The sequence below is a fragment of the Thermobia domestica genome, chromosome 15 (genome assembly GCF_964235325.1).
Source record: "Thermobia domestica chromosome 15, izTheDome1.hap1.1, whole genome shotgun sequence".
Taxonomy (NCBI): Eukaryota; Metazoa; Arthropoda; class Insecta; order Zygentoma; family Lepismatidae; genus Thermobia; species Thermobia domestica.
Genome location: NC_137468.1, coordinates 38,860,955 through 38,874,142, shown reverse-complemented (window position 1 = coordinate 38,874,142; position 13,188 = coordinate 38,860,955). Strand labels below are relative to the sequence as shown.

Here is a 13,188-nt window from a genome sequence, read left to right as displayed (position 1 = left end):
GTATTTTCATATTTCTAAATAACATTTACAATATTCTATTTTTTTTTTTTCAAATAAATTTATTTTTGAAGCTTCTTATGCCATACATTCCGAATTTTCTCCTCAAATTCCTCACAACGAACTAATTTTCACAACATAGTGTATTAACCAGTGACGACGCCAGCTTTGTTTTATTTATTTATTTATTTTTTGTGCCAAACGCAGGTGTAGAAACATTTTGGGGAGATCCGCATTTTTTTAAACAAAAGAGACACTGACCAAAGCTTAAAACACACTTTATTTTAAATTATAATTTGTAACTGTTTCGGATATCTAGCATATCCTTCTTCAGACATTTTCATTTATTTTCGATAGTTCGATAGTGTCTGAAGAAAAGGATATGCTAGATATCCGAAACAGTTACAAATTATAATTTAAAATAAAGTGTGTTTTAAGCTTTGGTCAGTGTCTCTTTTGTTAAAACAATCAATCCACAGCCATGAATACAAGTCTTAATAACAGCATTTTTTGTGTAACGAAAAGCATAGTTTTATATTACTTGACTTAATTAAAATACACAGGGCGGTATTCAGAGAAAATTCGTTAATCAAGGGTTAGTCGCAGACTAGTTAGTGGCATATTAGCTCTTTACTAAAGGAGATTTACTTTTTTGGTATTCAGAGCCTATTTTGAGTACAACTAAAAAGTTTATTTGGGTAGATTAACTAATATACCCCAATGCATCGTGTGAGAAAAATAAATGTGGCAACTACGGAAAAGTAGATGTGCGCATGCGTAGTCTGTAAAATGAAAATACATGAAATGCGAAATCCGAAATGTTGTGTCGCACAAGCTAAACCGTAACTAAAAGATTACCCTGTGCTCAAGATTTATTAGTCACATGTGATTAACTTCGTCAACTACTAGGTCCTAATTACAGACTGAATACACTTTTGATAATCATCCTTTATTCAAACTCGTAGTAAGGTATTAATCAGACATCAAAACGACTCTGCATAAGGCCCATAGGGCGGTATTCAGAGAGGATTCGTTAATCGAAGGTTAGTCACAGACTAGTTAGAAAGAATTCTAACTCTTTATTAAGGAAGGTGCACTTTTTGGTATTCTGAATCAAATGTGAGTACAACTAAAATGATGATTTGGGTATGATTAACTTATATAACCCTAATGAATCGGGTAAGAAAAATAAATGTGGCAACTACGGAAAAGTAGATGTGCGCATGCGTAGTCTGTAAAATGAAAATGCATGAAATGCGAAATCCGAAATATTGTGTCGCACAAGCTAAACCGTAGCTAAAAGATTACCCTGTGCTCAAGATTTATTAGTCACATGTGATTAACTTTGTCAACTACTACGTCCTAATTACAGACTCTGAATACACTTTTGATAATCATCCTTTAGTCAAACCCGTAGTAAGGTATTAATCAGACGTCAAAATGACTCTGCATAATGCCCATAATGAATAGGAAGACAGTCGTGAGTAGGGTTTCCCTCCCAAGGGTTGCCTGTTCCTCTTGTTACCCTCTGGCGTCGTCATTGCTATAGATATTTGACGGAAAGAGAAATTAGGTTTCGATTTTTTTTTTTTTTAGACAGAAACCAGATATTAAGGATATGCGATTCACATTTGTTTCTATCTTCCTGTTTGTAATCAGTGTTGCCATTTTCATAGTTCTGGAACCAAATGTAATGATACTGAAAGAAAGATAGAGGAAATTCTAAGAAAGTCAGGATATTTTTTTTATTTATAAAGGGGACGAAAACGCCCAGACATCCTACCCAATCCTGCAACTTAGGAATTTCTTATCCAGAACCTACAGAAAGTACGAAAGTATGAGAGCTTAACAACCTGTTGCGTCCATACTTGTTTCCTGAGACACTTATGGAGCTCTGATTTTAACCCATTAATTGGCAAGCATTGATAGCATTACCATTAAAATATTTAGTTTGCTTTTATGGTTGAACCATGTCTTCCTGATGAAAATCTCGTAATTTTAAAAGTATTTTTGTACTTTTGTTACAAAATGCAGGGTTTTTATTTCAAAGCAACATTGCCATAAAATAGCTTATGTGTAGCTACTGAGCAGCATTGCCCTGTTATAGTAAAATATCATAACAATACTCTCAGTAACTACCAACAGTTTCGTTAAAATATTCTCCTACAAAGCAAGAAACTACAAATATAAAAAATATTTTAAAAAGAACTTTCGCGGAACGCAGGAGATAAAGCTTCTACAATACTAAATTTGATTGTCCCCTGTTGACGGAGATTAGAAGTATCTAAAGAAGCGACTCTCAAATTATCTATATGAATATTGCATAAAAGCAATAATGCCAATTAAATTACCACTGAAGTTATAATTCGTGCGGATAACGCATTAGAATGCGATGTTGCTTGAGAGTAATACTGCCCAATAGAGGGTTAAGAATATATTCATATGACATGTTTTAATTTTGAGTTTAACGTCCCTCTTAGCAGCGAGGCTATATTAAACGGGGACCTACAGCTTAATGTGGGATCCGAACCACATGAACTCCCACCGGAAATCTAACCCGGGCCTCCCACGCCACATTTATGTGACATTAAAAAGATAATGGTACTATCTAGGTATAATTTTGCACGCAGAAATGTACTAAGAAAGAAATTAAAATAATCTAGACAGAGTATTTGACATTCTTCAGGTTACGATGACTTCTTTCTTATTTTGAATAGTGAGACGCATAATTTATTACTTGTTTATTATTCATTTTGGAAGGAGGGATTGGTTTACTTAAAGACATTAAATCAGTGGCGCACAGACGGGGGTCCAGGGCTTAAACCACCCTTGAGAAAGATGTAGAAAAATAAACATTTACTATATTAAGGTATATATACAAAATCAGGCTTGTCCTGAAAGTACATGAGATCAAATGCATGAACCCCTCTTGATGAAATTTATATACGCCACTGCATTAAACAGTTTTGATGACTTCTCTGATTGTGCCAACTTCTTTGTACTTTGAGGGACTTCAGCAAGGAGCTTTGACCTATTCACCAACGCGAAACCTGGTGATTTAGACATTCCCTTACGTTGCTAATTACTCCAACCCTAGTTGAATATTTAAATAGTTAGTTAGGTTAGTTTTTCGTTGGTATGACACCAAATATATATACATAGTGACCGAAAAGGTACTTCACAACTTCACTGTAATATGGTGAATTTTTTTGGACATACAGAGGCAAGGTAAGTTTTGTGTGATGCACAAATTCAAAAAGTTCAACTTATTTCCACATGCGCACTCTTGATAGTTATGTACCCGTACAGTAATAACCATTTTTATATTGTCAAAACATTTTTTTACTATATCACCGTCAACTATGGCAACAACATCGGTTATTCTGGACTTCAAATCATCATGAACGTTCTGTCTTAGACATAACCCCATAAAAAGAATTCAGGAATGTAATGTCAGAGGCTCTAGCATGCCAGGCAAACAGATCAGCTCTCTCAATTGAACGTTGTGGAAAGTCATAAAAAGAAATGTCTTACTTGTAATCAGAGGAGGCGTAAAGGAGGCGAAAGTGCCCCCACATTCTGAGAGGGTTCTGCACATAGCTGATGCGAATGATCAAGTGCTCGTTAATCAATGGAGGATCTTGATGGTGGTTAGTAATGCAATAATTGTGTTCATCTCAAAATTTACTTGTGCGCTTGGTTGTACTAGTTGAAGGCGAGACTCTTAGCAATTGCAGTAACCATGGCCAAGCATAGAATACGGGCGAGACAGCGAATTAGCAGCAAGTCATCTGTACCAGCCCTGAACAAACCGAATTTCCTGTCCCATTCCGGCTCCATGCGTCTATTCACTGATTTGCTGATTGAATCTTGGATACCAGTCTCGCCTGTGTTGCTCCTTTATACTGTGAACATATAACAGATCAACCAGAGAGTTCTTCAAATATATTTATTGTCTGATTTGTTACTTGTTGTTAAAATCTTGTTTTTCTCTTTTCTTGCTGTTTTATTTTTCTCATGGTATTCAAGATGAATTGATGGGGTTTCTTGGAAAAAAGTTCGCTAATACATACTTGAAACTGAGAAAAGAGTGAAATAGTTTAGCTCTATACTTGATTCAACTCCTGATTGCTCTCATGTGGAACAATTGTTGCAAATTATTCGATTAGTGGAGATGCAAGGAACCACAGTTACTCAGTGTAGATACAGAGATACAGCAAATCCATACATTCTGAGAACATCTGTTGAATTCACTACTATTGAAGAGAAGACTGATGATAGATTTCTTTTGACACATTGAACAAAACTCTACATGATGGACTTGACAACCAGGACACAATGGCTGGTAAATATTCTGGAGCTCAAACTTTGATACGAAATGCAAATTCTCGTATTTGTTCCCTGGAACAACAATTCCTTAAATCTTCTTGGCTTACGAGTTGCTCACATTAATATTCTAGCAGTCACTATTTTTGGAACAATGCACAGTGGGCCGAAATTGGCAATTTTGTGCGCATAATTAATGCACTATTGTCCAATGATTGTGATTCATTTTATATGGTCAAAAATGAAAGAAAATGAAGAAACATAGTGAATAAGGTTTATTTACTGAAAATCTGTCATTTTAACATGCAGAAAATTGTACGAGATGAGGATGAAATATGTGATGTGATGATATGTGAATCAGTACTATAAGATAAATAGATCAGCGCACTCTAGTAGTACATAAAATATATGATGAAAATATAAATTTAATAATGTTTGAAACCTATGCTTTATGTGGCCAGACATTGCACAATACCTTCACACAAACACATGTGTTATGCAGGAAAAATGTGGATATGCAATTCTACAGTAGAAATCTATGTAAGTTAGACTGTACATACCATATTGAATTGTTACAAGTTAATCACACGTATCACCATGTTCTCACTATCCGTGTGTGTCACTTCAGTCACTAATATCTGCACTGTCACTTACAGAGCTGTCGCTTTCTTCTGCTGTTGTAATGTGAGAAAGCTCCACCAGAAGGGTGAGTATTGCTGTTAAAAGTTTATTTCCCTTGCTTTGCTGAGGTCTCATTGAGGAAATGACAAGGTCCGATGTAGTAAATTAGTTTAAAAGCAGATCTTCGTTTATAGCATATCGTGAGAATTTTCTGCAATGATGCTGCTTGAATCGACGTACGTCTTTATTTCGTAGTTCCTGAGCTTCTTCGCTTAATTGTCCAATGATGTGTAATGTTGCAGACCCTGAAGGGCTCTAGAGCAAAAGTTTATGTCCAGAGCATACCTATCAAATGCAGGAACATTTATGTCAAAGCAACATGAAATAACTCTCAGCACAACACCAAACCTCTCAATCCCAGTAATTGTTGCTGACAGACTTGGATCTTGGAAAAATCTTCGTGCTGTATTGCCATCATTAGATGTCCCACTTCCATCAGGCTTGGATTGATCCACCAAAAAACCCATTTCAGTTTTGAAATTTGCACGTATCACTTCCTTTTCTTATTGTGAATTTTTGTTTATCTGCTTCCCTAGCTTGCCATTTCCTTATATCAAGCCGATACGAGATGTCTACAATGCATTCAAAAAGTGAATCCATGCGTGGAGAGTCGATAATCCAAACTTAAAGGTATCAATATTAATGGGCATCTTTCTAATTTTAACAATATCGTTCATTTGGATTGGTGAAGCACTTGTTTTTGCTACTGAAGCTGACTTCTTGCTAAAACAGTCATTTTAACATCCATCAAATCATGATACATTTTTCAGTGCCATTTGTATAGGGGCACACATGGGCAGCTATAGTTTTCACATGTTACGCATTACATATTATAGACTTCAACTGCTTGTATTGCAGGTATACATCATGGTACATTTTGTGAAAGGCAAATATTGTAACTACTGATCTTGATTACAAGAACTTGCATAGTTTCATTTACATCACCTAGTATTCATTCTGCACATTTGATTAATATTTGTAATAATAATTGCAACACTCAGTAATAACCCATACTATTACTATATCCAAAGCACTCCTGAATTACTTTTGTCATTTTCCTTTTATTAGCTACTGAATATGACCTACGATTTTACTTGTAAGAAACTGATTCTTCTTGTCATACAAACACTCAAAAAAGCTTCACTTCAAATGCATACAGACAGGGCATCTGTAAAGCTACTGGGTAAATTCATACTACATTTTAAGCCTTGGAGTTTTGTCAAACTATGTTAGTGTTACTTATCACAAAACATTCACTTTGAAAAATAGTTATGCGCGACTTTTTAGATCTTCTAATCCACTGTGCGATGGAATGTTTCTTTGTGTTATACTCATCGGTGAAGATTTGTCTGAAATGGGAAGGTGGTACTCGATGGACTTCAGAAACAGAAGCTACGAAGGTAGAGTAAGTGTATCAAATATAAAACTCCCGTTATTTTTTAAGAAGCTCTGTCTCGAAAACGTGGAATGAAATCAATACCCAAAAATAAGGAAATGTTCAGTATTTATTGTAATTATCATTGCTAAATATACAAACGATATTTTCTTTACATTTTTCTCTTATTACACAAAAGTGAAATAGCATTTTCAAAAGAAAAAATCGGTTTCTAACATGAGATTCCTACTGACACTGCCTATTCGAATAATTATTTTTGTGTACGGCATGCTGGACAGATGAATATTTGCAGCATCATAGTCATTATGTGTCCTCCCATGGCAGTGCGGGTAGACATCTTGTCCATTATTTCTCCATGACGGCTCTGTGAGTAGAAACAGCTCAAAAAGAGGCATTCGACGTCGTCGTTACACGTATCTTCTACGTCAATATCAATATCTTTACTAGAACCGCCGCAGAAGGATAATGAATAAGCAACAGTTTCACTCCACAGTAGATCTACGCCATGATTTTGTATCCTGTTTCTTCCTAATGCGTCTGCTGCTTTGACTCCCTACTCACTTTAGTGTAGCTTTTGCTTCATGCCTGAGAGCTAATTGCCTCTTCTATGGTAATGACATTAGCATCTTCTGCTGTACTCACAAGTAAACCTTACGTTTGGGTGAATCGAGTTGCTGACTGACACACATATGAGAAAGTAGTACTAAATCTGGTCAGTATTTCAGTGAAGTTGTAGGTGCGAAGCTCCAGGGGTTTAGGAGATACAGCTACCAGAACATCACATGGAAGTACAGAATAGTCTTCATACAGTTGGAGGTAAAAGCCCTGTAAGACCTCTTGTAACGACAAAAGGTGAATAACAAATATATGGATACATATTAGGACTAGGGGGAAGTTATATAGTAAGGGTATACCTGACGGCGGCCATCTTGAAATCCGCCATTTTGAATTAAGGTTAAGTTTTTAAAATAGGAATAGGGTCATGTGATACATGATTTAAGGCGGTGGTGACGTTAATTTTGATTTACACGCAATTGGTAAAAAGTTACAGGGAAATCAAATATTGTTGCAGCGAGAAATATTTGTGAACAGGATACAACGAAATGGCGTGCAAGTACAGCATCAAACAACTAACATTGTAATGCCACCATTGTATTTCCGATTAACTTCTAGCCCGAAGTCATCTATTGCATTACTCTATTCCCATTTAATTTTGTGCTGGTTAATGATAAAGCAAAAGTGGTTATACCGTTGATTTATGGTAAAATTTGCTATTAATAAGGTGTCACTGTTATGCGTTTTGTTTAAAACTTTTGTCTGATTCAAATGGCGGATTTGAACATGGCCGCCATCAAGGCAACTCTTACCATAGACCTAATATTTATCCACCTGCTTTTTAATTAATTATTATCATTAACAAAAAATTTACAAGGTGGGGTAAAGGACTAATACATATGCTGCAACAATATTTAATTTCCCTGTAACATTTTACCAATTGCATGTAAATCAAAATTAACGTCATCATTGTTCTTCTGATTAAATTTGCGCCTTAAATCATGTATCACATGATCCTATTCCTATTTTAAAAACTTAACCTTAATTCAAAATGGAGGATTTCAAGATGGCCGCCGTCAAGTATACCCTTACTATATGACTTCCCCCTAGTCCTAATATGTACCCATATATTTGTTATTCATCTTTTGTCGTTACAAAAAGTCTTACAGGGCTTTTACCTCCAACTGTATGAAGACTATTCTGTACTTCCATGTGATGTTCTGGTAATTGTATCTCCTAAACCCCTAGAGCTTCGCACCTACAACTTTACTGAAATACTGACCAGATTTAGTACTACTTTCTCATATGTGTCTCAGTCAGCAACACGATTCACCCAAACGTAAGGTTTACTTGTCAGCCCTTTACCATTACCTTTCATTTGCTGGAAAGCTCGGATGTCAGCTTTTCGTACATACTGTCCTAAAGTATATGGTGAAATATGTGAATTTTGGAGATATAAATAAAACTCTTGCAGCTACCAAAGTACAAAGGACTTTGTTGTAAATGTGAAAGTAAAAAGCAAGAAAGCGAGATAGTAGTACAGTAATAGCAATAACATCTCATTTAACAATATATATTGAATAGACATTTGTGTAGATCAGACTCATAAAAGTACAAAGAGTATTTAAGGGAAATTCCGACAAATACTATCAGTATGCGCTCAAATTGTTTTCGCAAGCTGATCTCGATGAATTTCACTTGTCTCGGGCCCCATCTGGACTTACGCCGCCTCTGCTTGTAATGCCCAATGAGATGACATACCCGTCTTGCTGAAAGAGTGCACGTGGTTATATATCATTCAACGGTAGTATCATGTACAGTTCCAGCGTGTCCAAGTAATTTGCAGAATTAAATGTTTCTATGCTACGAACCAACATGCAGCAGCAAACTTTAACTTTGGGGGCTACCACATAGCACCTTCCTTACAGCATATGATTGGTTGAATCTTAGTGCCCATACATGAAAAATCCATTCATCATAAACTGGCACTTTCATTAGAAAATGTTGTGCCCGTTTTCGTCTGTTTCCTGGTTTGAGAACGGCATGCAAAACAAATGAGTGCCCTGTGCATAATCATGCAAACTGCCTGTCTGCATGAAGTTGCTTTATGATTTTTTAATGGATTGCCGAGAGGATGGTGTATTTCTCCATCTCTTTCTAAAATTTATACGGACTTGCATCTTTGTTTCAACCACCGCCCGATCGATCCTCCATACTGAGAGGAGAACGATTGACTCCAGTGGGCGGCGGTTTCAACATACTGTAACACACATTGTGTATGCACCACTGTTACAATTTAGTTTTTCTATCACGTGGAAGGACCAACATATTAATAATTACCAAATAACAGGAGAAAATTTGTTGAGTTGGTGCGTCACATAAAACTTAATTTGCCTCTAACTAACTAACTCTATGGAGTATGGAAGCCGAAGGTTCAATGCCGCGTTCACAAAATCTCTCCACTGACTTCTATCCTTAGCCAATTGGTTTCAGTTTCTATTTTGAATTCCTATTTCTGCGAGATCCATCTTAATATTGTTCTCCCATCTGGGCCTAAGTCTTCCTAATGGTCAGCTTCCGATTGGTCATCTAGCTAAGACTGAAAGCGTTCCTACTTTCTTCCATTCTAGCTACATTAATTACCAAGATGAGCATCCTAGATTTGATGACCCTAACAATGTTTGGTAAACCATATCAATTATGTAATTCTTCGTTATGAAGTTTCCGCCATTCCCCATTCCAGTTCCTCTTGGGTCCGAATATCGTCTGTAGATCTTGTTCTCAAATACTTTCAATCTACGTTATTCCCTCGGAGTAATGGACCATATTTCGCAACCATACAGAACAACAGGCATGATTATCGCTTTATATATTTTAAGCTTCAAATTCTTCGACAGAATTTGTCTCTCTATGCCAATTATAGGTCTCACCATATCACAATGAAGCTGTAAATTGCCTTTAGAGAAACTTGTTTGAATTATCTTAGAAAAAAATTCACTCCAGGAAAGGGAAAGACAAAGAAAATGAAAATTAACACTACGGTTCTTAATTAATATGGAATTACTACTAATTAATACTATCTAATCACTTATATTAAATTAAAATAGTTGATTGTATAAGTTGAAAAATATTTGCAACAATGTATAAGTTAAACTTACAGCATTCTTGGCTCCCACATCAAAGTATCTTTCCACGTACTTATAACCAATCGCAAATCCGAGGTAACTATTTATGTTGTCAACACATTCCTCCCATCTGACAAATAACAAAAGAAAAATAAATTAAGCTTACATGTAATAAATCAAAGAAAAAATATTTGCGATAAGAATTAGTAATATAATAAAATTTATGTTAGTTTCTCGGTATTTTTGCTCCTACACCGTTGCTAAAGCGAGTACTTGGCTGCTGAGTCAGCACATTCGTTTGTTCGAATGCTGACAATGACACAGCCTTGTTAATAACGCTGATGGCATCTCATCAGAATATCTTAGTATTTATGAAATACATTCTGCGGGCTTACAAAAGCGCATTGTGGAGCTCATCCGTGGCTAAGCGGTTAGTGTACACCCCTTTCACGTGGGAGACCCGAGATCGATTCCCGACGGGAGCTCATGTGGTTCGGATTCTACGTTAATCAGTAGAACCACGTCTTACATAGTCTCTGCTGAAAGGGATGTTAAACCCAAAATCAACTAAACTCAACTACACATTGTAACGAATGTTCAGTTACTGATTTGTTTTCCTTCGAACCGTTTGTATAGAGCACATTATAATCTTAAGGGGGCAGACTACTAAATATTTTTCAAAAACTAAGAATCTTTCTTTTGCCCGTTTTTCGTAAGTGAAAAGAGATAATGAAATGTAACTTACCACAATAATAAATAATGTTATTCTACGCCCTAAAATACGAGTCGGAAGAATTTTCAGTGTTCCCATCCATAGATATTGTAGTCTGACCAGAATTTGAATTACCCAAAAATCTAGGTTAAGGCAGAGACTAGAAAAATTAACTCTACGGTAATTTATAGCTTATTATGTTGTCTTTGTTATTTGTTAATTACTTTTTAAATAATATTTGTATTTATTTTGTAATAATTTATGTAAGTTACTCTAAGTCACTGATATTGCTACCATTGCTATCACAGACCATGTTTCGCTACCATGAGACACTGTTATGAATTAAGATGTCTAGTATCAAAATCTACCATCTCCGTTTCTTCACTTTTTGAGAAAATGAGAAAAACATATAGCTCTGTTATAACAAGCGATTTTAATTTTGTCTACAAAAATAATCGCATGCACAAAATCGAACACTGAGCAATAATAACGCTTCTTTTTTTTTTCTTTTTAGACAATATAGGCAGGATATGGTAGCGAAAGTGAAAAATGGATATGGTAGGTTTTGATACTACCCTAGTGGCAAGAAAGGTTTCGGCCAGTTGGCGAATGCTTGGCTTTTGGCTTTCTACGCTTGCAGTTGAAACGCATGCTCTCATGCAGTTTGCCTTCTGGTGTACATGCGAGCGATGCTTTAGACCCTTCGCAGAGCCTCATAGCATCACTGGCCATTCATTAGTTATTGACTTCACTTGACTTTCAAAACGCTTGCGTCAAGCTTGAATGGAACATTTAATGCAAAGTAGGCCACATGTAACTTCATTACAGGAATCCAGCTTGCGGTATGCTTGCACGTTTTCCACTGGATGCAAGCTTGACCGACTTACAATTCAAACTTACAGCAAGCGGTTTGCAAGTTATCTCTACTACTAGGGTAGACCCCTCAATTGTAAAGATGTACTCAACGTTCATTGAAACACTTGAAAAGGGAACTGTAACTGTAACTGTAACTGTGAAATGGCAACTGTAATAACAGATTGAATTAACTACATTCAAATTTAGTTAATAAAATGGGACACCAATAAAGATTAAAAAAGAAGTTACTTGCCTTGGTGTAGGTTCTTTAGCACCTGTTATTTCTTGTCGAAATTCATAGAAATAATCCCTTAGAGATTGTGTAGCTTCGGATGTAAGAGGCTTCACAAGTTGCCATATCAGCTCGTTAACTGAAACAAAAACAAACAAGATTGTTAAGGGTGGCAATTATGAATGTAGGATAACCAATACTGTTAGGCGAAGCGTCATGAAACACTCCGTAAAATAAAATATGGTTCACAGAATTTCACTTTATACACTATGATTTTTTAACGAAGCTATATCATTAGGGATGCGCACAAGACAAGATTTGTAGCTGTCTCGTCTCGAAAATGTCCTGTAAAAGTGATATCTTGACTTGAAAAATGTATATTTCTCTATTGGAAGACCCGAGTCTCGACTCGAATTTGGAAGGAAAATCCTGTCTCGACTTGTCTCGTGCGCATCCCTATATATCATGGGGAAATGAGTAGTATTGCCACGAGACGAGACGGAACCCTTTTTGACTGAACACGAGACGAGACAGACTACTTGTCTCGTCCCGAAAACGAGACGAGACGTCTTGTGAAATCTCTCGCCTCGTCTCGTGTCTCAAAAATGCAAACGCTGGCGGGAAAGGCCAAGATTGAAGTTGCCAATGGTCATATAGATTGCTAACGGAAAATCCCCCTTTGCGAAAAAAGATTTTGAAAGGCCTTCATAGAAAAGTGTCCTCTGTCTATTGAATGAAACAGTTGTGATACATGAGCTTCCAGAAATATCAACCTTAATGTCTTGTCCCAAATTCCCCTTACTGTAAACTGAGGAATTCTCTTTTTTCCATTTCTGGCTGGAATGATGAAAACAAAACAAAGACAGGGAAGATTTTTACAAGCTCAAGAAACCGAACTACCACCACCATCCATTCAATTTGAAAACTGGGTACACTCTTCAGAGTGGTCTTTATTGTTTTTGCTAAATGCACCGAAAACGGCAATGGAAGCACGTCATATTGCAACTAATTTTTTTCTCCTCTCTCTCTCTCTCTCTCTCTCTCTCTCTCTCTCTCTCTCTCTCTCTCTCTCTCTCTCAAGCATGCACACACACAAACATACACAATATTTTTACCATCTTACCAATCGCTAGCTTAGGGGCATCTACAATATACAGCAGTCGTGTTGTAAAATTCAGCTCTTCATTTGGAAGCCGGGCGAAGGACAAAGAAAGCCAAGATATTGTCGTCGAACCCTTCAAATTATTGTTTACATTCAGTAAATTTATGATACTAACGATAACACTGGAGGTGAAAAGGTTTTACAGGG

General features: G+C 36.4%; 1 protein-coding gene across 1 annotated transcript in view; it reads right to left on the bottom strand.

Annotated features, from left to right (window-relative positions):
* Window positions 1-6,273: 6,273 nt before the first annotated feature.
* Window positions 6,274-13,188, bottom strand: part of LOC145671462 (endothelin-converting enzyme 1-like) — a 71,677-nt gene continuing 64,762 nt past the window's right edge. The window contains exons 8-10 of the mRNA XM_081740653.1: window positions 11,901-12,018; window positions 10,114-10,210; window positions 6,274-6,396 (exon numbers count right to left, since the gene is read on the bottom strand). Coding sequence (XP_081596779.1) covers window positions 6,274-6,396; window positions 10,114-10,210; window positions 11,901-12,018 — 338 coding nt within the window. The remainder of the gene's footprint in view (window positions 6,397-10,113; window positions 10,211-11,900; window positions 12,019-13,188) is intronic.